The sequence below is a fragment of the Lytechinus variegatus genome, chromosome 19, assembly GCF_018143015.1.
Source record: "Lytechinus variegatus isolate NC3 chromosome 19, Lvar_3.0, whole genome shotgun sequence".
Taxonomy (NCBI): Eukaryota; Metazoa; Echinodermata; class Echinoidea; order Temnopleuroida; family Toxopneustidae; genus Lytechinus; species Lytechinus variegatus.
Genome location: NC_054758.1, coordinates 19,554,769 through 19,582,020, shown reverse-complemented (window position 1 = coordinate 19,582,020; position 27,252 = coordinate 19,554,769). Strand labels below are relative to the sequence as shown.

Below are 27,252 nucleotides of genomic sequence, written 5' to 3'. Positions count from 1 at the left end.
TTATGGGTGAGAATATCGCATGGTGGTAATTAATGATGCATGGAGGAAAGCATGCATATTACACCATTAGCAGGAATGCGACATGTGCAGGTTTGGTTTGCATATAAATGAGGATATGATGGGCCTAAAAACGATGGATAAGACACATGTATCTATAGATGCAGCTAAATAGGAGGAGGAGGAAGACAAGGAGAAAAGTTAGAAGGACAAGGACGAGAAGTAGGAGGAGGATAAGGGGGAGGGGAAGGAGTTTTAGAAGAAGAGAGAAAAAGGATGTAGAGGATGAGGAGGAGACAAGAAAGAGCAGAAGGAAGAGGAAGGAAAATGAGAAGCAGAAGAATTAAGAAGAGGAGAAAAAGAAGAAGGAGAAAGAGAAGGAGGAGAAAATTGTGTAGAAGGAGAGGAGAAGAATATGATGAGATTAGTGAGGTGATTGCAAATAAGATTATGATTCAAGAAGGAGACGAAAGAGGACGAAGAAGAAGATAGATAAAATTAGATAAGGATTTTGATTGCTAAGATTGTTATTGGCCTAATTGTTATAGAGACTGGATTCACCGATCATGTACAGAATGACCGACATGTTTTAATGATAAGAATTCATGAACTTTAATTTAAAAGAACACAATATCAATCCTGGAACTAACTGGAAAGAATGAAGAAAAAAGCAAAGCTTGATCGTGAGATTTTCAACATTATGTCATGATTCTGTCACCCATTGTCAGTTCAGTGACAGCATTACATGTATGTTTACAGTGGAGAATGTGTGCCTGTAAAGGTAAGCGTTGAACTTGGAGTGGTAGTGGGGAAGAGAGTGTTAAGGGTATGAAAGGGTATTAAAAAGAGCATTGAATAGATAGAGTGAAGCGTTGAGAAACAGTTGATTTGTCGTCTTGGCTTCCCCCTTGTGACTACTCAAACCAAACGGCTCCTTTCTCACCAGAAATTGCAAATGTAGCATTTTTATTACTGCGTTGCATTACAGTATACTAGATGTTTAGTTTGGCTGATGGATCAAGGTTTTAATGATTGTTATAGTTTAAGTTTGCGCGTTCCGACTAGTTCCAACGCCTGTCTTTGCAATAGAGGGCCATGGGTTCGGAACCCAGCCACTGCATGTTTTCCTTCAGCAAGAAATACATTCACATTGTGCTACACTCAACCCAGGTGAGATGAATTTGTTCCTGGGAGGATTAATTCCTTGAATGCACTTCTACAGAAGAAGGGGCAGCTCGAGCTAATTAAAGGCTTTACTAGTGATGTTTTTGTCCTCTCGAAAAAGGAAAATATGAATCTAGCTATTGTTATCATTAGAATTTGATGGATACTGAAGAATTTTGTTTTATATTTCTTTAATAGATACCAGTCTGCGTATGCAGGCTCAGTCTCATAGAGTACAACAGGTTAATATTAAAATGAGAACACAAAGTTCAAGTACTTCAAATTCTGAGGAAAGTTTCATCAACATTCATCTGACGAGTCAGATTTGCCAATTTTCATTGATTTTAATTGGCTTGTTTCATTAAAGAAGTGCTACATCGTGAACTACCATGGCAATGTAGCTCTTCAGTCAATAGCAATGAAGGATTCAATGTATTCAACTAGTTAGAAGTATCTTATGAAACGCTGCCTATAAGTTGGAAAAAAAATTGAGTGAACACACCCGTTAGTTTGGCACTTTCATTGCATGTTTGTGAAAACTGGGCCTCATGGCTCATTTATTTATGATTAGTCCCATGTGTGTATTATTTTGTAGTTCATGTCCTGATCCATCATGTATAATTTACTGTCATTCGCATAATCATATTCATGAAACAGACAGTACTGAATCGTTAGGATTTCTTACTTACATTTACGTGTACATGTATATTCCTGGCAACTGAACTAAAAAAAAGTAAATGTAATTGTACAGTATCATGTACATTTATTAAGTTAAATGACATTTTTTTAATACATGTATATGACTTTGAATGTCTAATGAAAAACAGAATTTTTACATCTTAAGAGTATTGTGACACTATAATGTAGATTGAAAAGATTGAGAGTTATTTTGGAGTGAATGTGAAAAAAGGACCAGCTGTACATATTGGAATCTAAAACTTGAAGATCTGAATTTTAAATCCTTTGAGATTTGGACACAATTCTTTAGGATTCACATTTCATCCAGGATTTGAGTGATCAATTAATATTCACATCAGTTATTGTTCATACATGTAGTACGTATTGTATTCTTTGCATTAAAGATTCAGGCTGGATTCTGGTAACTTTGCCATCCTATGGAAATTACCAGTTTATTTCCAATTTGTCTAATGTCGATTCGTGCAATTGCCAACTCGTCTACTATCATTTGGTCTACCATCAGTTTGTCCACTCACCATATGGTCTAATTTCATTTAGTCTAATGCCATTCTGTCTATTAACCAGTTGGTCGAATAGCCATTTAGTCCATTTGGTCTAATTAAACTTCAGTGTTAATTTTGCAAACTGAAGGAAATGAAAACGGTATTAGACCAACTGGTTGTTAGACGAAATATTAATAGATGACCAGGTGATTAGACAAAGCGATGATTGGACCAAATGGTTGTTAGACGAAATGTTGATGGACGGAAGGCATTAGACTAAATGAAGGTAGAGAGTGTGGTGAGTGGACGAATTGGCAATACTGATAACTGTTATGCAACAGTGGTCTAATTATAAGCCGATGTTAACAAATTTGTTGATTTTCAATTTCTCCATTTTGAAGACCCCTTTCTGAGAGCGACGATTCGGTCGCGAACGACGAAGAGTCCATTGCAACCTACGGTACGATGGATAATTCGTCGATCGCGACGAAGACCACGGTGGAAGCGCACGTAGAGTTAGCCGATAGGTCCGCACAGACAAGCTTTGAAAAGCAAAGGTGGGTCTAGCATGCATGCAGTGCTTACTAATCAATCACACAGCACATGGGATGTGGTAAAAGTCAATTGGAAGTTTGCGATTGATTCAAGTCGATTTCAACTTGAAAATGATCTCAACTTTCACGAGATACAAATGATATTTTAATAACCCATTATATATATATTTATTTTATTAATGAAATAACTTATTATAAAAGTAACAGTGGAATACCATATTTGAATATTATAAGTATGACGATTAATATGATTTGTGAATGTATGGGAGATGATTTTAATGAAGTTTAATACCCAATCCTCTTTTAAGAACCATATTTTGACCATATCTTATATAGTCAATTGTTCTAATAAGACAAAAAGTATAATTTTAATCATGTTGCTTTATAATGTTTCCCACATAAACTTTATTTTTAATTCCCTCTAATATTTGGAATCATTATTTGGCTATAATTCAATGAGGTATCAAAATATCTAATGCTATTTTTTTTTTCATTTTTAACACCCCAGTGTAGTGGACTCCACACCTTCTTAGAGATATCTTTTATAATGAGATTGAAAACATTAAAGATAAGGCACAAATTCATTGGTTATGTCCAATGGTCACAAAAATCTTTATACATAGCAATAAATGGTATGAAATCGTTTGTATAGTATTTGTGACTGTAGCGTAAACTAAAAAAAAATGTTCATACCTCCCCATCCACCCCCCCCCCTTAAAAAAAAGAAGAAAGAAAAGGTTACTAAAAAAAATCAAACTGTTGGATTATACCATTATTCAGAGTAGGCATAATCCAATGCACTTATTGTGTTGTTGTCGATGATTTAAAGTGAAAGCTCGTTAGAAACTGTGGAAGACTTTTGGCTCAGTAATCCTCTGAAAGTATATGCTAATTCTGTCAAATCTTTAATCCTATTCTAATCCTAGATTAGAAGGCACATTTCTCTGATTCACGATAATAGCCGATCTTTGCAAAAATGTAAATCAAATCAAATAGATTGTAATCATTCATGTATTATAACATGTAGAAATAGAATAAGCAAATTTGGCAGTACTAATTTGCCAGAATGCTCCTAGGTAAACTTGAAATTAGAAAACAAAATGCAAGGGTAATATCAAATTGTATTATGTTTCTTTTCATATCATTCTGTGGTTTGTCATTTTTTCTCTGTTCTTAATTTTCTAATATTTAGAAAAAGTATCATTTGTATTTCGTTGTTATCTCATTGGTCTCTTATGGCTCAATCTTTGCCACATCCCATGTTTTCATCTCCGGTATGCTAGACTTATCACATTTAATAAATCTTTTAATTCTGTTTTTTTTTTCCTCTGCACCTTTACTAATAATCAATAAACATTTCACATAAATGAGGCCTGTTTCATAAAGTACTCACAATTATGGTAACTTTGCCATTATCATGAATATTGTATTACCATGGTAACAGGGCTCATCATTAGATTGAAATCAACCTTTCTATTACAATTTTTGGTAGATTTTTTTTTATTTTATGCCAAATGTTCATTGGTGATGAAAAAGCAATATCATTTCCAATACTTTACACAAAAGTCACTTTTTTCTGAAAATAGGAAATATTAATGCTCTACTTAACATTTTCGATTTTTTTTTCAAATTTAAAGTTTATTTATTCATTATGTAAAGAGCTGTCATCTTTAATGCATTCTCTTAATGCTTATTTCTTTTTGAAAACATAAAAAAACAAAGCAGCCACATTTATTCATGCATGAAAACATACATCCTTTACTTGAAATTTGAATAAACCATGAAAGTTTGTCTCCATCGTAGGAAACTCAGCAAGAATATTTTGTTTTCTTTATTTTTTACCTCAATATTTAAGGCCCATACCCAAGGCTTTTAATTAGGGGTCTCGATTCTTCTTCTTCCTTGACTAAAAAATGTGACATGGTTAAAGAAGGGAGACCGTCAGTCAAAATTGTTTGGTATTCTGTCAACGAAAGCTGGTTTTCCTCCTTGATTTGTTCCTGCTTTTTAAATTTAGGTGGTTCAATAATATTAATAGAGTGTAGCAAAATATTTCTTGTCATTTTCCACTTTGTTTTCATTGATTTTCTGCTTCACTCACACCAATGAAGCACAAAAAAAATCAATTTTTACATTTTGTAGCTCTATTTTAAAGCATATTTTCCTTTTAGAAACCATTTTTTAAAGAAAATGCACAATTTAGATGGATTATGATGGAGCAATATTTGATTTATAAAAATACAAACACTTCACAGTGATTTTTTCAGATCAAGTTTTTATTAACAAATCAGTCATTTTTAATGCCAGCTGTCACCAGCTGATTTATCATTTTCAGTAGTCTTTCTTTCTATTAACCCTTAACGTGCCATGAACACATACCCCTGCACCCACGAGAGTGCCACGAACACGTTTTCGTGCAATGGTCGTACAGCTATTTTGTTATACCAATTGAATTTTGAGGAGTGCATTGCATGCATTAATGGTTTCATTGTTCAATTCAGCTTATGGTCAAGAGGTTTAACATCATTGTCTCGGGAGGGATTCCCTTTTTTTTATAAATAAAACAATTAAATATAGACTCTGAAGAAAATATAGCACTTAAAGAGTTAATAGGAAAGATAAGGATGATGCAGGAAGGATTATTTATCTTGGGGGATATTACTTTCAGGGAGATATCTTAATAAATATAATTCTAATTGTCAACACTAACATCTTTTCTATTTCAGAATTTATACAATATATTACAGACTAATGTGCTCTTAGATCAATTTCAAATGACATTATCCTTCAGAAATTGGTTCTTTACCATCTACCGAAGATGTAGTTTTAAAGAATGATATATATCTAATTTTTTTTTCAAAGATCATTATTATAATATATATATATATCCGCTTGGTATGAGATTGGTAGAGGTTTCCAAAATTGCTCAATGCTGGGGCAGAGCAATATATATATATATATATATATATATATATATATATATATATATATATACATCTTTCTACATCTGTGTTTAAGGCAATTTTCTTTTGGTCTTCTTTCCTTGTTTGTAATGCGCCTTAACGCCCTCTACCTTCGACGTAACGTCTAAATGTGTATTATAACGGAATAAACCCGTTCATAGACTTCGCCGTTACGCTGGATGTATGCATACATATATGGAGAGTGTTTCATGAAACATCTTGTCACTGATTTTCCTTGAGAGACATGCTCTGAGCCAATCAGATGCAAGGATTTCAGTAGCTTATAACGAGTTCAATGAAAATCACTATTATTGGTTTCATGAAATACTCTAGTGATTTCTGATATTAGTGATAATCAATTCGCATTGAGGATTATATTATTTACAGGCTATATTTGTTTATTCTTGTTTTTTTTTTTCAAGCATGGGGGGGGGCAATCATTGTAAATTCAAGGATTTAGATTGAGCATCACAGACATACATGTATGTGGGTCATTTCAACACGACTAGTAGATCTACGCAGGAGTTACATACATGTACAGTACTTGTGCAGTCAATCTTATTTCCCCCTTTTTTGGCTCATGGTGTATATTTATTCTAATTTCATCTTCTCGGCACAGGTGTGTGAGTTAACAGACCAAACACTCCACTAATATGAGGTGATATATGATATTTGCACAGGTATCGAGTGTGAGGAACTGTTCACATGAGAAATTAATCCCGATTAAGTATGTTTCAAATGAAAATTAATTGCATTTGTTCACAAAGGTTTGATAGAAAATGAGTATGAACAGAGTGTGAGATGTAGTTCGTGTGCAGTGTTTACATCAAAAATCTTATTCAAATGAAATGTGGGATACATGACTTGAATTTCATTGTCCTGAAGAAGCGATCGTTAATTTGGGCCACCACTGACACAAGTGAAAAGGGAGTGAAAAAGCACAGTGGGGCATCTAGGGATCTTCTAAATGTCCCCTTGTGTGTGGGGGGGGGGGGGGGAGAAGGAGCATTCCCCCAGAAGGTTTTACTTCTGTCGCCTTTTGATTTGTCCAACACTTCTGATGATGTTTAGTATAAATTTGTTTAACAATGTCTTTTTTAGGTAGTCACTGCTTGCCTCTTCTAGATATAATGGAACAATTTTATTTACATTATTTCAATTGCCCCTACATGTAGTTTGCGGGTGGAGAGGGAGGGGGAGCATTTCCCCAGAAGGTTTACTTATGTTGTCTTTTGATTTGTCCAACACTGCTGATGTTGTTTTACATGTTATAGAATTTGTGTAAAAATGTCAACAGATTTCAACACAATTCATGAGTAATAAAAATATTTGTCAATTTTTATATCATTTTGCAGGCTCCACTTTGCAATGCTTGATAAAGAACATCTTTTTTAAGTGGTCACTGCTTGCCTCTTCTAATATAAGGGGATGATTTTATTTTTAGTCCTGTCGGAAGTAATTCTTACATACTCCTACTATACAGTAGATCATTATGGTGTCAGGGTCGGTCATCTTTGCTATTTGCATTCCACTTCATCAGATGGTGGCATGTAGTTTACTTTTCGATGAATTTTTGTTCTCTCTCTCTTCTTCAGCTTTATGAATTATATAATGTAAGCTTACGTCGCGTTTTTGCAATCATCTTATTTGTTTGAATTTAAAACCTTTCTGATCTTTGATTGCACTTCATTCCAAGTTCTAGTTTGCGCTCATAAGCATTTAGACGGATACATGTTTTTGCAGGAAGCTGACTGATATTTCTTTTTTAGGAAAGGTATGATATTTTCCTTATATTTAATGCTAATTCTTGTAACTTCTGATATATAATATTACGTTATACATGTGTTACTTTGATACAAACCAAGACAGATATATGTTTTAAGTCTTTCCTCTTTCGAACTTGTTACATACATGTTGCTTATGATATTAAATTAATGCCTGTGTAAAGATTGGGTAACATAGCTATGCATTTTGTATAAATAGTCAGAATTTACTCTCTATTTCTCAGGTGGTTATATGTCAGGGAAGCTTCATGCAAGTAATAGCCGTAGGTTTGAAAGTTTACCTACACTGTTAAAAAACCCTGATTTTACAGAAAAAAGAGAAGATTCTGTTAAAAGCAATAACAGAATCATTCTGTAAATTCATAAAACAGCAGTTTTCTACAATTTAACAAAACAGGTCTGATTAAATAAAGGAAAATGGTGTTTTAATAAAATAAATTTTTCCGGTTCCATACACCAAATACCAATTTCCTGTAAGATTACAGGTGTTCTCGAGACTATGCTGCAGGAACTTCTTCTATTTCAAGGATTAATTTTCTAACAGTGTATACCTGTAGATTTCATTTCTACTGAGATTAAATCTGCACTGTGACTGTATTTGTTCACTGGGCAAGCAAAAGGGTTCTCACCCATCACAGATACATGTAGCACAGAATTAATTTTCCAAACTTTAACTGGCTGTATATCAGGGAAGCCTCATGCAAACTAATTGTTTCCAGCCTTGGGTTTTTAGAGTATACTGAGATTTTATTTATACTGAGAAGTAGACTATTATCGACCCTGGGCAATCAGACAAATTATTTCTTGGCTTTTTCAGGTATTAATTGTAGTGCAAAACTCACCTTCAATACATCATCTGGTTATATGTAAGGGAAACCTGATGCAAAGAGTTATGTAATCAGCCTTGGTTTTAAGGTATACCTAAATTGGACGTATATCATTCCTAGGGCTAGTTAGTGGACAAAATAGTTCTCACCTCTTGTTGGTTGTGCAAGTTGGTATCACTATCAGAATCTAAAGATGAATTCTGATCTAAAGAGGCTGGCGGCATGCCTTATTGCAAAGTACATGTATTATCAAGATGATTTATAGATAAACTGGTCAATTGATAAGTACTGTTTCCAGTTCAGTATTGTATTGCTGTTTAACCCTTTTCTATTTTTGTTCTTAAACGCTAAATGTGGGCATATGAGGCACAAAAGCACTTTCATCTAGACTCCTTTTTTTTTACCTCAATTGGTGATTTTAATTGGATTTTGATGTAATTCAAAAGATTTAAAACACAAGTTGCAGATGCTTGTGTATCTGTCTTAAATGATATTGATGGTGATAACGAATACTACCTGTATAGTGCATACCATTAGCATTGAAGAGAGTCTCCATGTGCTCAAAATATAGAAATAGGTTTGAAAATATGTCTGTGGCATGGAGATAAAGAATGAAATTTAATATTGCAATGATGAAGTGATTATGAAAAAAAATATGCAAATGAAAATTAAGTTAAACAATCATTAATATCATGAAGTGTATGAATTGCAGTGAAAATTTACCTAGTTAGATAATATAAGCCTTCATATTCATGTTGTTGTACTTGTTATTTCTATTTCATTTAGTTATTATTAATATTATTATTCTTTATTTGTCATTATGCTTGTTATTTTTTTTCATTCTTATTATTATGACTATTTTTACTATTGTTGTTATCATTATTGTTATTATTATTATTATTGTTATAAGATTAAATCAAGAGAACTTTTTTTCCTCCTCATAGCCCAATTACGCCTCCTGCAGAAATCGAAACAGTGTATAACGTTGTTGTTGTAATGAAATTATTCATGCTTGGATTTGGAGGTGCTATTATGATGTAGTGGTATGAGACACTCTTCAAACTCTTTAATGGCCTATAAATATTCATCGTAGGACTCTACGTAAGGCCCCGAGGGTGTCGGGATGGACTCACATATAGGACAGTATCAAGGCTTTCAGAGCCGGGTCTCTATCAAGCCAAGGGCGCTCCGTCTTGGGATTGTAGCCTGCTTTAGCGACACGACATTTGCTCCTGCGACAATTGCTCTGGGCTTAATTTCGTCTGAGATGTAGGGTTAGGGTTTTATTTACCGGTCGATTAGACTGGTAAATGGGGGCTCCAAAGCCAGAGGTTTAAATTTACATGTAGGGTAGGGTATAGTGTTAAACCCAGGGTTGATGTTGGTCATTTGATTAGTGTGTGGAATTTAGAGTGGAGCTGCTTCATCTAACCGGTTAGTCCATATCAGGATTTAACTAAAGAGCATTATAAAGGTGAAGTAGATTAATCTCCAGACAGTCTGAACCCCCATCCCCAACAAAAAATATAGTGTGGGATAAAGGATTTAAAATAAATTCCATATTGGCTGTGAATGGCCGTGATCAGCCAAATTTCAGATATAGATTTAAACCTTGTCGACTAAAATATAAATCTAAAAGATTTAAATCTTATGACATTTAAAAGTCAATCCTTAGAATAAATTCAAAATTTGGCTGATCACTATTCACAGACAATCTGGATTTATTTTGAATCCTTGGAATTTAGAGTAGTCTGGGGTTAAAGATAGTACGGGGTTAAGTTAATACAGTGTGAAAAGCATATAAGACTGATAGAGACTGACCTGTAGGGGGGCTGTGACGACCCTCTCGAGAGTGATGAATCGGTAGTTACAGAGGGCAGTGGAATGGATGAGACACGAAGGTGAGAGGTGCCTAATTACTCCCGTGACCCGTTTACAAGTTTGATACCGAAAGGGACTACTAGCATATATATTCATAAAATCGTTAGCGGTCAAAGAGCTTTAAGAGATATTCTCTCGTGGCACAGTGGCAATGTTGATTTAAATGAGATGACATATTTATGAAAATTTAATGGACGGATTTCCAATTCCTGACCCTGAGCCTGAATTCCTCGAAAGAAGAGCATTAATTGAATATCAATTCGTTCGCACACATAGTGGTTCTTGATATAAAAAATTTAATTTCTGTTGACTATTCTATTCTTGCATTCAATAGCCATTATTAAAATGGATGTAGCCAGTCCTTTTGTAAAATAGTTTGCGATGGGGGGGGTGTGAAGGGGAATTAGACATTTACACAATTTTCATTCTCAAATAGCATGATCAATATCATATGTTATATGTACACAAGAAGATTGAAAGTATTGATCAGTTGCCTTTTTCAATGAAACCAAAAGAGTAATAATAAATATTTATCCACATTATGCTGCACTCAACCCAGGTGAGGTTAATGGGTACCTGACAGGAATTTGTTGCTTGAATGCACCAAGAGCGTTAAAGCCGTGGTAATAATATCCAAGTCCTTTGGAAGCCCATAGTAATGTTATTCATTATGTGTTATGCGCTATATAAGAACCGACTATTATTTTTTTTAAACCTCTTAATATTAATCCCTAAGACTCCTCCGCAATTCCAGGGAAGACAATATTACCTTTCTCTGTAGGTGGAATTAGAAACATGTTTGAAATGGTTTGGCCTATATACCCAAAACTACATAATAGAGTGTGCATGAACATGTTAATTTGTTACGTGAGCACGGCACCTAGGTCCTGTTGCATCATGCTTAGTAATCAATCTTAGGGCTGATTTTTGTAATCGATGTATTCACTATGATCAATGCAATCTATGTATAGGTCCATGGAATGATCAATTGCTATGGTTTGTCTAACCGGGTCCTTGTGTGTTGGTTGTGAGAACCATCCATTATACTACCTGTATGGCATTCTAAGATCTTGATTATTTAACCAGGTATACTTGAGAGCAGGGGTGGAATCTAGTTCAAAATTGTGCATGGTAACACAGGTACATGTAGATCCGGGAAGTTTTTACAATGAGGGATGAAGTCTAATTAGTAATAAAAAAGTCCCCCCCCAAAAAAAAAAAAAAAATGAATAAATAAATAAAATGAATGAATAAATAGACAAAAAAAAAAAAATAGAAATTAATAAATGAATGAATAAAGAAATAAGTATGGAGAGAAAGAAAGAGATAAATGGAAGGACATGTCAGACTTAAGAAAATGACCAGTTTGCTTTCGGCTGTTTTTATTGGAGGCTGGCAACATGACATAATGGTCAAGTCAATTCTTTTTTCAGGGTATTTGAAAGCTATCTTTCTACTTTTTTTCTTTGTCTTTATTAACGCTTTTTCCATGTTCTATACTTACAAACTCATAGGGGTGACTGCCTCTCAACCCCCCCCCCCCCCTATAGTGACATCCTTCGAGAATTGCAATAACAACACAGAGGCTGATTTTTAAGTTTTTGACTACAGCATTGTGCAATAAAGAGGATATCCAATCCCAAAGCAATATAATAAAAAAAGGAATTCATGAAATTGACAAAGAATAAAAATGAAGAAAAATATGAGAATTGCCCAAATAGGCTCCAAAGGTGATCCAGCATTTATGAATGGCATTGCTCTGCTGCTATTGATAGCACTTTCAAATGTAATATAGCATAGCATCTTCCAGCTACCTGGGAGTATGAGAATACCTCCTTTTATGTGTTTTATTTGATGTTTTATTTATTTAGATACAGGATAAAACAAAACCCTGCTTTTAGCTGCAAAGCTGTTTTTCAGCAGGTCCGTACTTAAAAGTTGAAAAACATAAAACAATAAATTATGTATCATGAACAAAATTTTAAATACAAACATTTGAACGGACATAAATTATATGATAAATATAAATATTTGAGATAAGAGAATAAGAGCTAGAAAAGCAACAAATAATATTAAGCTGTATGCATATTCAAAACATAAACAAAAGTACAATCAACATACATAATATATGTAGTGAAGTGAATATGGCAATATGGTTAGGTCGGGATAGATCAAGTATTCTTACAACTTCATCCATCAAATTCTAAGAGCTTTTACAGGTTCTCAGTGTCATCAAAATGTGAAGTTTTGAATGATGGCATTAGAATTACATTGTTGACTGGTGGATGTTTCATAAAGCTGTTCGTAAAATACGAATGACTTTACACACGACTGGTGATCCTGTCTTGTGCTATGTGATGTCCCTATGTAATTGAGTTGTGACCTAAAAACATGTTCCAGTCTTGCGTAAAGTCATTCTTAACTTTACCAACAGCTTTATGAAACACCCACCTGGCTAATTGAATCATACTTTAAAAGTTATTAACAGAGGGATGGCTTATAATAAAAATAACGACAATATAAGATTAATAATGACAATATAACATTTATATTGCGCTTGATATATGTATTTTCATATGCACACCACACAATAAATTTTAGAAGTGAAGTAATAAATGAAAAAAGTTACAAAAAGTAATAAATTAATGGTTAAAAAAGTAGTTGCAGCAGAAAATTATTTTATGAAAAAGTCTGAAGTCAAGATTAATTGTTAAATCATGGAATCTTACCTCAAAATCGGTAATTCTGATTATCACTAACACAGAAGGGCATATGTGGGACAGTGTTAATATCGTTTGGAAAACTACACAACATTTGATGGAATTCTTTGGACATTTTGCTCAGGAACCTCAGGAATTACGCATTTTCTTTTAGAGCCATTTCGCATATATTTTTCATTTATACACCCAAACACTTGGGTGGTAATATTCCGTTTGAACTCATTTGAGATTGTTACAACTGGTATTTATTTTTAAGAGGAACACGCAATAAGATAAGTTTTTAATATGAATTATCAGATGAAATGTGCATACAAATGTCTATGAAGAGTAACGTCCCTATTTTTTGTAAATGGAAATAATCATGGGCACATTTGAAAGAAAAGGGCCTGCGCCGAAGACTAGTTGTAGCAATCAAAAGTAAAGGAGTTTTCAATGTCGGTCAATGCATTCAAGTAATATAGACGTAATACAAGATTTCTTCTAATCAGGTCGTAGCAGACGAACCTAAGATTCCTTCACTTATTTCTTTATAAAAAAAGGAATTATCAGTTCCATTTTTTCTTGCCAATTTACAGGAATAAAGATGAAGATTTACTGTCATTTTTTTTTGTTTAAATGAAAGGGATTTCAATTCTATGAATATTTTGTTTTTGATCAAGATACAAAGAAAACCCTTAATGTGAATGGATTGGAACAGAGGATGCAAGAAAATATGAAAAGAACTGATTAATATACATACTCGGCTTGTGATCTGAAGTCTAATCTACCCAACATGAGGCTTTAGTGCAAACAAAATGCATTTAATATGTTTGAGAAATAAAATCCATCAAAATGCAAAATATATTATAACATAGTAATATTTTAAAGGTCAAGTCCACCTCAGAAAAATGTTGATTTGAATCAATAGAGAAAAATCAGACAAGCACAATGCTGAAAATTTCATCAAAATCGGATGTAAAATAAGAAAGTTATGACATTTCAAAGTTTTGTTTATTTTCAACAAAATAGTTATATGAACGAGCCAGTTACATCCAAATGAGAGAGTCGATGCTGTCACTCACTCACTATTTCTTTTGTTTTTTATTGTTTGAATTATACAATATTTCAATTTTTACAAATTTGACAATTAGGACCTCCTTGCCTGAAGCACAAAATGTTAAAATAATGGAATTCCACGTGTTCAGGGAGGAATGAAACTTCATTTTACATGACAATGACGAGAAAATCCAAATATTTCATATAATAAAATACAAAAGAAATAGTGAGTGAGTGATGTCATCAACTCTCTCATTTGGATGTAACTGGCTCGTTCATATAACTATTTTGTTGAAAATAAGCGAAACTTTAAAATGCCATAACTTTCTTATTTTACATCCGATTTTGATGAAATTTTCAGTGTTGTGCTTGTTGAATTTTTCTCTTTTTATTCAAATCAAGTTTTTTAAAGGACTTGTCCTTTAAAGCAATACTCATTTTAGATGATGAGTATGTGACAGCACAAAGCATGTTGTTTGTTTGGATGATTTCCTTTAAGATTTCATATGATCTGTGAGATTATACATGGAATAATTTCCCTGGTAACGCATTGCAATTCACTCCACATTTTTAAAGGACAAGTCCACCCCAACAAAAACTTGATTTGAATAAAAAGAAGAAAATCAAACAAGCATAACACTGAAAATTTCATCAAAATCGGCTGTAAAATAAGAAAGTTATGATATTGTAAAGTTTCGCTTAATTTCACAAAACAGTTACATGCACATCCTGGTCGGTATGCAAATGAAGGGACTGGCGACATCACCCACTCACTATTTCTTTTGTATTTTATTATATGAAATATGAAATATTTCAATTTTCTCCTCATTGTCATGATAACAAAGTTTTATTCCTCCCTGAAAATGTGGAATTACCATTGTTTTAACATTTTGTGAAAATAGAAATATTGTATAATTCAAACGATAAAAAACAAAAGAAATAGTGAGTGACATCATCAACTCTCATATCACTGAGTTGTGCATATAACTGTTATTTGAAAAATAAGCGAAACCTTAAAATGTCATAATTTTCTTATTTTACATCCGATTTTGATGCAATTTTCAACGTTATTCTCGTTTGATATTTCTTTATTGATTCAAATCAACTTTTTCCTGGGGTGGACTTGCCCTTTAAAAGACATCTGTGTACCAGATTTTTTTTTTACATAGGACTGTACAGAACTTAGTTTTCTCCTATGAATAAATATGCTAATCAGATTGAGTAAGCAATATTCCCTGGATTCTGTGGAGTTTATCATAGGATTAAATGAGTGGGAATGCATCTTGGTTACTTGGATACCCTAAAGCTTACGATTGGGTATTTGTGAAAACTTGATATAAGAACCGATTTTTATGTATCATACTGAAATGTTATCTACATGTACTAAATTCACTCAAATGTTTGTTGTTATTATAAATGTTACTTTTCAAATAGGAGGGTATGAGCAAATACATACTTAGCTCTTAAAATATGTAACCTTTATATATTTGTGGCTGTGAAATACTCTTCATCTTTTTTTTTGTTGATTTTGAATTTATTTGCATAACATACAAACTTTTTTATGAAACTGATCACGAGAATGTTTGCCTAGAACATATTGATCTCATGTAGATGTGAAGTAAGCATATCAGCTCATATTACCTTTGCATTAATCTGTATGAAGTGAAAGTTGCTTCAAGTGATTGTTGCACCATTTGGTCTAACACCTCTTTAATTCAGTGTATTAGGTTTACTCTCAGTTTGTTTGATTTCTCTTACTTAAACACCATTTGGTCTAATTTCCCCCTTTGGTCTAATTTCTCCCACTGTTGGTCCAATACCATTAGGTCTGATTTTTCACAAGTTGTAGTTGGTTTCCCGAATACTAGTTCGTTGAATTTCCAGAATATATTTTGGTCTTGTTGTTTTCAGTCATTAGGTCTCTGGGGTGCGGAAGGGGGGGGGGGGTGGGGCTGAAGTCCCCCTCAATTTTTTCCAAAAACCATGTACAAAAAAGTAAAAATTACCATATGATTGTAATTTTTTGCATGGTCACCCCCCCCCCCTCCACTTTGAAAACCATTCTGCGGCCCCTGGGTCTAATGCCAGATGGTCCAGTTTCAAGTGCTATTATTAGGTATCATTGATGTTGGTCTCATTCGGATTGGTACAATTTTCTCATGAGTATCACCTAGAACAATACTATTGATGGATCTTTGGTCAGCTTTTGATTTGGGACTGATTTCTCATAATTTGTAAATCAATTAATTTGTTCATGTACAAGACCAAGTGTACCATGGTTACATAATTATTTGCTTATTTGACCAGGTCATCATCTTACAAAGAGTTACAATTGATCCTATCAATCGTAACTCTGGAAATCCATCAGTGTCATAAATTTCTCTACAGGAAAGTTGCACAATGTCCCTTGTAAACAAAGAGAAGCATATAGTGAATTTTAAGGAAAACAATGAATGCTTGAATATGCATCATTGTTGGAAAATATTTTGAACAAACATGAATAATAGCAGTTGACATTGCTGGCCGTCCATAGTTGTGATTGATCGGATCAATCATGACTCTTTCTAAGATGGGGCTCAGTTTCCACTTAGCTCTATAGAGAAGGTGAAGGGAGTTTTTAAAGAGAGAGAAAGAGAAAGATGAAACGTTCAAGAAAAATAGAAAACATTCCATAGAAAAGAGAGACTAAAGTAGTAAAATCAGAGGGATGGCTTTTAGTAATAATAATGACAATATAACATATTTCAATAAAAGTGGAAATATTTGAATAAAACACTTTCTTGCTGATCATTACTATTATGTACACATATTGTCAAAATGACGCATTTGAATAGGGACGTAGTTATTATATCGTACTAAAGCGTGTCATCATTTCAAATTGTGGTCCTATTATTTGACAAACTGGCTTCGATTCACCAAATCAGGTCTCCATTCAGTGAAACCAGCTGGACCAGTGTAGAGCTATTCTAAATCTCAATTATGATTTTTGTCGTATTTGTTCTACAAATGTCTCCTTGACTGTGTACTGACCGGTTAAGATCAATAATGTATGGCTGTCTTGTCTCTCCGGCTCACACCTCGATCAGCATCACCTGCTCTGGCTTTTAATTCATTCATCATTCGATCTATGGTCTTCTCGATATATAGTTTTCTTCTTTTTCACATTCTCATCTCTGTCTCCGTCTTTCTCTATCTCGTTTTTCTTTCTTTATCTCTCTTTCTTTATTTCTCTTTCTTCTCTCCACCTCTATCTCCTCTTTTTTCTCTCTCATATTTATCTCAATATTCAAAATATGGAGTATAATTGGAATTTTTACCCCATAAAGATTTTTTTTTTGGGGGGGGGGGTCTAGTCTGATAGCATTGATTATCTTTTCATGATCTGATTCCACAAATGATTTTATCCTGTTTGATGACTCATTTCCTTAGGTTTGCTTTTTTATTGGAATATATATGTTTTGATGTGTCTCCATTTTTTTCGAGTTTTTGTAATGACCAGGGGAGCGTTTCATGAATGACTTGTCAGACGTTCTATCCGACAAGTCCTGTTTTATCCGACAGTTACCATAGTAACAGTGCTTCTCAGCCAATCAGAATCAAGGAAAGATGTCAGATCTGACAACTTGTCGAATGAAAATGTTGATGAAACGCCCCGCTGATCAATATTTTTCCATCTATTTGTTAATGTGCTAAATGTTTTAATTGTGAGTAGATTGCTACTTTGATCTTTATTTCTCATTCCTCTAGCATCCATACCTCTTGTTAACCCCCCCCCCCTTCACCCTTATTCTCTTAAGCCCACTTCCTTCACCCCATTCCCCTCAATCATCCCTTCATCCCCTCCACCTCTTCAAGTCATTCCTGCATTCATCTCCTTCAGCCCACATCCCTTCTTTCACTTGACCCCTGTCCCCATCCCCCTTTTATCCCCAAATGCCCCCTTCATACCCCTCCATCTTCTCCATCCCCCTTCATCTTCTCTTCATGCCCCATTCATCTCCATTCATCCCCCTTCATCCATTTTCATTTCTCTCTATCCCACTTCACCCCCTTCATATTCCTTGATACCCCCCTTCATCCCCCTCCATCCCCTTCACCCTCCATTCATCCCCCTTTACCCCCACCCCTTCATCCCCCTTCACCCTCCATTCATCCCCTTTAGCCCCACCCCCTTCATCCCTTTTCACCCTCCATTCACCCCCCTTCCCCCTCCATTCATCCCCCTTTACCCCACCCCTTCATCCCCCTTCGCCCTCCATTCATCCCTCTTTAGCCCCACCCCCTTCACCCCCGTTCACCCTCCATTCATCCCCATCATACCCATTCATCCCCCTTCACCCCCATTCATCCCCCTTTACCCCCCCCCCCTCTTCATCCCCCTTCACCCTCCATTCATCCCCCTTTACCCCCCCCCCTTCATCCCCCTTCACCCTGTATTCATCCCCATTCATACCCCTTCACACCCCCACCCCTGCACCCCCTTCACCCTCCATTCATCCCCCTACCAACATTTCACCCCCCTTCACCCCCATTCATCCTCCGTCACCCCCCTCCCCTTCATCCCCTCCTTCCACCCCTCCATCTCCACCTTACCCTACTCCTTCACCGTACCCATTTCTCATGATCTCTTCTCTCCTTAATCTCTTTTAGTCAAGCGGACGAGAAATCCGCCACCTTGCCACCGGACCTGAGCAATAAACGCTCCGACACTCCAAAGAAATCGGTGATGTTTCGGTCCGTTTCGGTGGACCCATCTTTGATTCCGTAAGGATGACATCATCATATCATTGCCATATCATTTGCCTGAGTTTGGCTGCAGATTTTGAAATTTAAAAAACATGCTTCTTTTGATATTCATAGCTTACCTTAGCCAGCTAACTTTGCATTCCATTATACTTTTTTGTTACTTTGGGAAATTGCATTTTAATACTAGGATAACACTCTAAAGTGTCGAGGCTTGGCCATGGCATTAACTTTGGTCCAAGTCGTGATTGGTAACTCTGTGCTTGAATAATATCTTTGCTTGTGAGGTGTTATCGAATGAATGCATGCTTAAACTAGGAAGCATTTTCATAAATCATCCTATTCATTCATTTTTTTTCTTTCAAATCCATATTAAATCATCTGGATTTATTTTCAATTCGATATCAATTTTTGCCATCTGCGTGCATGGACTTGTAAGCGATTTAAAGATCAAGTGCATTAAGTACCTAAATGATTGTCCGTAGCTCTCTGTTGATGAAATGAAACCTTTATATTATGTCTGTGCATGCCTTATGTATTAACTATGGCATTTGTGAGCATCAATTCTAAATCAAGATAGATTTATTGATTAAAGTCTTGCTAATACCTGATACAACATTCACCTTTATAAAATCATTATCAGACAAAATAGACATCATTTTACCCACATATTCTATGCTAGTCATGTTTCAATAGGCTTCTATCATGCGCTATATTTTGCAATGGATGTCTGTATTCAAAATAATCCTCTCTTTTCAGAACCATTGACATTTTTTCTTGAATATTAAACAAATGAATTACATGTATCTCCTTTCCAGCTGCTTTATTGATTGATATCTCCAACTTTCTTTGCAATTTTTTTACTCACCTAAATATATATTCTTTCTCTCTTCTCTATGTTGGCTATTCGCATACAGATGTGCCGAGAAGTTTGTGTCTGTTTCATATGTGTTTGTTTTGGATGTTGAAATAAAAAAAAAGTTGTGATTGGAACTAAGTAACACCAGCTTGTGTTTTGTTTTGCTTGAAATTGATAGTTTGAAAACTTTCCAAATTTGAGGAGCAATTATCAATAATGAAGAAAAATATCAGTAGGATAATGAACAATACTTTAGCGCATCTTTATGCTTTATCTTTAAGCTTGAATTTATCAAGAAATCTCTAAATTCATGCATTTGAACTGATTTTCATCATGATACATATTATTTAACTCTTATTTTCATATTACATGTATCATTTTGCCTTGAAAATTTGCCTTGTAAGATGTTTCATCAGCAATTTGCCTTGGGATTTTAATAGCTAAAACCTTGATTTGTAACTTAAAACTTACAACTCTTCTGATTATCATATACTCATCTTGTATTATCTCCACCCGTGTGAACACATATCTCAAATGCCATGGTATGATAATGGCTACTTGGACAGTTGTTCACGTGGCTGATGGGTACTGTGTTGTCATGCTTTGTGTGAACACAGTCCTGTAATGCCATATGATCTCAGTGGCATTAAGAGGCATTGTTCATACAGGGATTTGTTGTGTAGCATCGCAGTGCAGTCTTTCCTGCATTTCTAAGTCAACAACAATTTAATTTCTATTGTGATATGTGATGCCTTCATTCATTTTCTATGAATATTTGAATCATTTCTTTTTAACATCATAGGCCTATATCCATGCACCAAATCTACATTCATCCACACTACTGCATCTGTGTACATTTATTTATTTGGCTGCTTCTTCTTTTTTCCTCTCTTCGATGTGAATGATGATTTATAAAAAAGATTACCAACGAATTCAGTTTTTTGTGTGTGACATAATCAGTCCCTTCTTCGTATAAAACTGCGACAGGGATCCTGAGTTGCTTCTTTGAAAAACTGATGTTCATTTTATGTGTGCTAAGGGTTTTACTGTCACACCTGTACATGTTTAGCAAGCATTTGCCAACATCCGTAGCCAATAGCAAGTTATTATCTTAATTCCTTTATTGTCTTTATATGATTGTATATTTCCATATCATAAATTGCCTTTGTTAACAACTCCAATTATTCTTCTAATATAAAGGATTTGAACAAATTGAAGTCTTTATTTTTGGGGTTAATAAAATGCTATTCTCAATATCGAAAATGGGATGCTTGACATTAATAGATAGGGTTAGAGGAGAAAATGAATGGCCATCCCAACTGGAAAGAACATTCCTCAGTATGTGCCACAGTGTGTTCACAGTGTGGAACACATTTTGAAATCACCTTCACACTGTTAAATTTGAACATTTCAACAGTGTGAATTGTATATTCGCACAGTCGACCATGTGACCACGCTGTGAACAGTCACACTGCCTAGGTGTCCCCAGTGTGGAAATGTCTCCTCACTAACAGTGTGAATGATGTGTTCACAGAGTCCACTCTATGAACACACTGGCCCGAAATCGCAATGGTGGTTTTGAAAACCCATGGTTTATGCAGATTTTCTGTATTAATTACGATTAATTTACCACGTATCGGGCACGTATATAAAACATGTCCAATGCTGATGCACACTTTTGTCACAGTGCGCCATGTGGACGGGTTATCCACGCTATTTATTCATGAGTCCACTCTTCAAACAGTGGATTCATGAGTAAAATAGCGTATCTAACCATGGTAACAGGCATCAATTTGGCACAATGTGACAAAAGCACGCATCAGCATTAGACATTTTTGATACACGCGCCCGATACACGCTAAATTAAGCGTAATTTATACAGGAAATCTACATAAACCATCGATTCAACCGTGGGTTTTCAAAACCACCTTTGTGAATTCGGGCCATAGGGATCACAGTGTGACACCGTTCTTTTCAAGCAGGGATACTTCAGTAGGTCAGCTTATACTGTCTAAAACGTTCAGGTGTGAAAGTACCTCTTGGAGTGTTCCGATGTGATGCCGATGCAGTAACATTACTACTACTCTTTCGGCTTTCACGGTGACATTGAATTCCACTCTCCTCATGATCCCTTTGGCATTTTATCAATCAGCATCTGTCAGATTCATTCATGTGGGAATATCCTTCATCTTTTTTGTGTTCTTCAGAAATCCTGGAATATCTAAAATGTGCTGTTTACATTTTGTAAATCAAGCAAATTTAGTATCTCGGAATGTTTTCAGTGTTGCCATTTTTGTTGACAGAGGAAGATACATTTTTGTTTTAACACCAAGCTTTACCTGTGCACTGCAAAAAAATGAATAAAACAATGATATTTGTGGGGAAAACTATTATAATTTATTGGTCAAGTTTAGCTTGGTTATGGGTTAAACCCCTTGATTTTGCCCAACATTTTCTCTCTTTTTTGCCATATCTATTATTATTGTTATGAACAGTTGATAAAAATATTAAGCAATATTTGGTACTGTTTTTCGTGTTATCTTTGTTGGCGACAAAGTTTGAAACAACTCTTTCATAGAGAGCCAGTTTAATTTTTGATATTTTTGCCTACATGTGTTCATTGTGGGCTATATATGCAGGAGATGCATGGGATCAACAGAGGTTCCAGAAAATGACTTAAGATGGGGGAGTAGAAATAAAGCTCATGTCTCATGCATCCTAATGCTGCGTGGTATAATTAATAAATCCTTCACATCTTGCTTGCAACCATCTTCTATTTCCACAGATTTAATTGCAGAAACCCTTTTTTTCTCTCTCTCTGGTTAATGGTTTAATGTGTATTTGCAATAAAACAAGTTGCTTTTATATCATGTTAACCTTTCCTGGTGTTTGTCAATTGCTGTTGCCTAAGCTGGCTTGCTTTTGCTCGCTCATGGGCCGATTGCAAGAAAGGGTCTTTCCAAGGACCGTCTTTTGTGTTGCCAATCTTTTATGATGCGCTATAAGCGAGGTGTTTCTGAAATTTATGATAGAAAATAAATTATGTTAGCCTTCTTTTTAATCAAATTTTATAAAATTTCATGACATATCACAACATTTTATAAACAAATATTTCGTTTATTTTAATGGACGAATAAAATATATTTGCAGATAATTTATTTTAAAATTTGTTTCACATGGTGCATCATTAAAAACCGGCAACACAAAGACGGTCCTTACAAAGACCCTTTCGTGCAATCGGCCCCAGGTCGACATCCCACATTTACAAACAAACTAGTACTCATGCATTCAATGGTATTGATGGTTTTCACAATATTCTATGTTGTGCACTCTTAGCACACATTGTTTTTTATTGATTTTTTAAAAATAAATCACTATCATTTTATGGTTGGCTATAAGCCAACACTGAATAATCTATCACTCTTGGCTTTCACAATACAGGACAAAGTGTTTACAATATTTCATATTACTACTTTGCACGACTTTTTAAGTACCCTTCATCTTCTGTTCAGGGTTTATATCAAGATAAACCCTGTAAGAAAATGTTTAAACTGTTCATTTAGGTTTTGTTCCCAATCAGATGATTTTGTACATATCTTGTCAAAATCTTCTTAAATTAAGAACTGCAGACCTTTACATGTAAGTTTGATAAATATCTGTAAAAAGAAAGTGTTAATATCCATTTGACAGTAGATGCATGATTTTGCATGTTTATTTTGCTTTTCTTTTTTTGTTTCTTCCATTTATGTTTCGCATGGCATTAATCTGTTATGACTCCAACCAACCAATCCTTCCATCCATCCCTTGTGTTTTGCATCACCATGGCAACCTGTCACCATGGGAACTGGCTTGTGATCCACCCCTGCATGGACTCTGTACTGTTCACATGTCATGTGATGTGTCACATGTTATGTCACATGACATGATGTGTCTTGGTTTGGTTTGTTTCTTTATGCTTTGTTCTCACATGCACATCTTTTATTTCTCTTACGTTCTCACTCCACATCTTGTAATACTGAACATTTTTTTTCAAATCTTGAATGTACTGTATGTTATGCATGGAAATTTGATGTTTTAATGTACATGTATTGTCCAATAAATTGTAATAAAAAATGACTTTGAATTGGTGTACTAATTGCTATGCCCTCCTACTTACACCCAAATAATTTGATTTGGGGCATGAACGTAAAATGATTTGGGGCATAAACTTAAAACAAATCTATGCTGCTCACATTAAAAATTCATGACTTTCTAATGATTTTTTGGTGTTTTTCCCTCTGCTAATGAATGTAATTTTTTTATTTTTCATGTTATTAACAAAATGAAATATTCCTTTAAATTCATAATAAAAAAAATCAAATAATGATTGAATATATTGAAAATATTAATGTAATTGAACTGAACTTGTTTGCACTTTTGATACTGCTAACTAACATCTGTAACTCATTGAATATGTCTTGATTTTCTTTTTTTTATGTGTTATTCTCTCCTCGCCACTGTTTATTCCTGTGTGTGGTATAATACACCGGTCACCCTCTCTTGACAAAACTAATGGGTATCCATATTTCATGAATACTAACACCCCCCAATTCAACAAACCTCATATCCGATTTCATCGTCGGAATCCCTAATACATCCCATCGACCATTTATCCATGTGTTAACGACGCATTTGGCGTCCCCCAGCCGTTTGTTTCTCTATTCATAACTAATTTCTCCCACCATCGGCACGGCAATGGCGTGAAATAATGTGGTCGGTTTTGGGTAGGCTGCAGAATTTTGTTCAAGACGTTGGATCCATGCACTCGGAGCCAGTGCAGCCGGCCACGAAACCCGGGATCCTCCACAACGTCCACTCCGAACCTACAATGCCACTACCGTCCGAGTATGTACACGTAACAGTCTTTTATTATTTTAGGGGGTGTGGTGTATTGCGTGATGATCGTGAAACATGCTTTGGAATGCACACTCTAAAAACAAATCAGCCAAAAATGACTAGTTGATAGGGTAAGCTGGGTGCAACTGTTATTCTAGTCATATTTGACTATTTTCTAGTCATATTTGACTAGAGTTATTTCTGACTAGAAGATATGTCAGATTGCCATATTAGTTGACTAATGGTCTAGTCAATTTGACTTATTTGTTTTAAAAGTGTATCGGGAAGTGGTGTACTCTAGATTTCATGGATTAAGAATAAATCAAGATTGGCTGTAAATAAATGATGTGAAGCCTGGATTATAGTTCAGGTCCCAAAGGCTTAATATCAAATGTCAAAAGATTGAAATTCAAATCGTTAGGCTTTAAATTCATATCTTTTAACAATAATAATAATGGTGGCTACTTGTGCACAGGTCCACCTTTCAGTGCTTATGGCACTTTACAAAATACCCTGCTATTATTATCTTTAGAGATTAATCACAATTCAATATTCACGGTCACTCTTGATTTAGTATAAAGCAATTGTTTAATTTCTAAAATTGGTATAATCAAAATGTGGCATGTGATTTCGGATTTCTTATAAATTGACATGCCTTGTTTTATCCATTTTATCATGAAAAAAAGTATGTAATAATCCACTTTGGGGCTATTTGATACTTTTCATCAGGTGATGATTTTTTTTCTTTCTATTTGTTTTTGGTGGGGGTAGGAACTAGAAAAAGATAATATGAACATGTAATGAATTATTTGGTGGACCCTAGCATTCCATATAATGTTAGACTAAAACTAACTACAGTCTTCTTTGATAGCTTAACAGGTGTTTGGTTATCACATTACTTTCCTGTAACTCTTAGGAGGTATCCATTGTCATCCTTTGTAAGATAACTTTTCTCTAATTTTGAGCATGGTAAAGAAATTTTGTAGCTTCCAAGGAGATTCTCATGAGAGTGGTGTATATTATAAAACCACTTCAGGAAAATTGCACTACAGATTCTTGAAGAATTATCGTGAATATCATGTATGTTTAAAGGGAATTCAATTTATTCATCATTTCAGCTTATGGATATATCTTTGGTGACCTTTCTATAGTAGTTGAGTTCTAAATCATGTAGGATGGTATCCCGAGGAGCTTTGTGCTCCTACAATTAGCTAGAGTAACTCTCGAGGGGAGATTAAGATGTAAGCCGGATGAAAATTATTTTTAGGGCGGAGCACAGAGAGAGAGATGGGAGGGAGGGGAGAAGTGCACAGCAAAAACTGGTGATAACCGGTGTACATAGAGGACCACACCAGTTATTTTACACCGGTGTTAAATTAGTGGTGTTAGTTTTACACCTATAGATGTTATTACAACACCTTTGGTTGTTACATTTACACTCTTTGGTGTTATGTTCAATCTCTAGGGTGTAATTTTAACACCTCGGGGTGTGGTCCACTGTTAGCACCAATTGGTGTCAGTTTTAACACCACAGTTTTTACAGTGTGGTGTTTCGTTATCATCTGTTACTCTTTCATTACTGAAGCAAAAAATGTGGAAGAGGCATGCTAACTCATTAAAGAACTATAAATAAAAAAGACATAAACCATAAAGTATAAATTTATATCTTATAGCAAATCATTTTTTCTCTATTTTGGCGGGCCATGCATAAAATCATAGGATGGAGAAAGTATGGGATTAGACGCTACACTGTAAAAACTGTGGCGTTAAAACTGACACCAATTGGTGTTAATAGAGGACCACACCCTGAGGTGTTAAAATAACACCCTAGAGATTGAACATAACACCAAAGAGTGTAAATGTAACAACCAAAGGTGTCGTAATAACACCTATAGGTGTAAAACTAACAACACCAATTTAACACCGGTGTAAAATAACTGGTGTGGTCCTCTATGTACACCGGTTAACACCACAGTTTTTGCTGTGTATACTCTTGCCTTTTTCATGGAATAATATTTTGGACCTTGGAATTAGATTTGAGTTGTATTCACTCAATTGACGACAAGGTTGGTTATTTTAGTATGCATTAGATGGGTAAGCTTTCAACAGGCTGCTATGCATCTTAAAGGTCGGACAGGGCTGATATGTGCATATCCCTGTCTCGACCCAAATTGAATACCGTGGAGTCAAAAAGAATCTGTCCTGCATCTATTTTAGTTTTAAGCCGAGCATTTTAAATGAGATTAAGTTGCTGCATAAATGATGCCGTAGCAATGATATATTATAGGTTTGGAAACTGTGCAGAAAATGAGCTATATACATGAATATATATATATGTACATGGCATAAAGATAGATGGTGTATAGGAATTTAGGGAAATATAAATGTGTTTAATAGACATTAACCAATATTGTATAGCATCAGTGAAAAGTTTAATACTTTGCAACTATATAGTAAGTTACGCACAAGTAAAAAAATTAAAGCAAGAACTTCAACACACTCCTTTTTTTAGAAAAATGGGATAAATTGAATTTGTTAAAAATTTGTAAGAAAATATATAAAAAACAACAAAAGAAATAGGAAGAAGCGTTTGTGCTGGGAAGAAGAAGGGAAGCCTAGAAATAAATAATGCAGAGGTACATGTATATTGGTTTTGTTATTCATTACTC

At 34.7% G+C, this 27,252-nt stretch overlaps 1 protein-coding gene across 3 annotated transcripts in view; it reads left to right on the top strand.

Moving 5' to 3' along the window:
• Positions 1-24,938, top strand: part of LOC121405658 — a 65,791-nt gene extending 40,853 nt beyond the window's left edge. For 2 of the 3 annotated variants that reach the window (XM_041596554.1, XM_041596555.1), the window contains exons 4-6: positions 2,744-2,899; positions 18,757-18,870; positions 24,476-24,938. In XM_041596554.1, coding sequence (XP_041452488.1) covers positions 2,744-2,899; positions 18,757-18,870; positions 24,476-24,710 — 505 coding nt within the window. In that variant the 3' untranslated portion in view covers positions 24,711-24,938. The remainder of the gene's footprint in view (positions 1-2,743; positions 2,900-18,756; positions 18,871-24,475) is intronic. The other variant, XM_041596556.1, reaches the window with a different exon arrangement.
• The last annotated feature ends 2,314 nt before the right edge of the window (positions 24,939-27,252 follow it).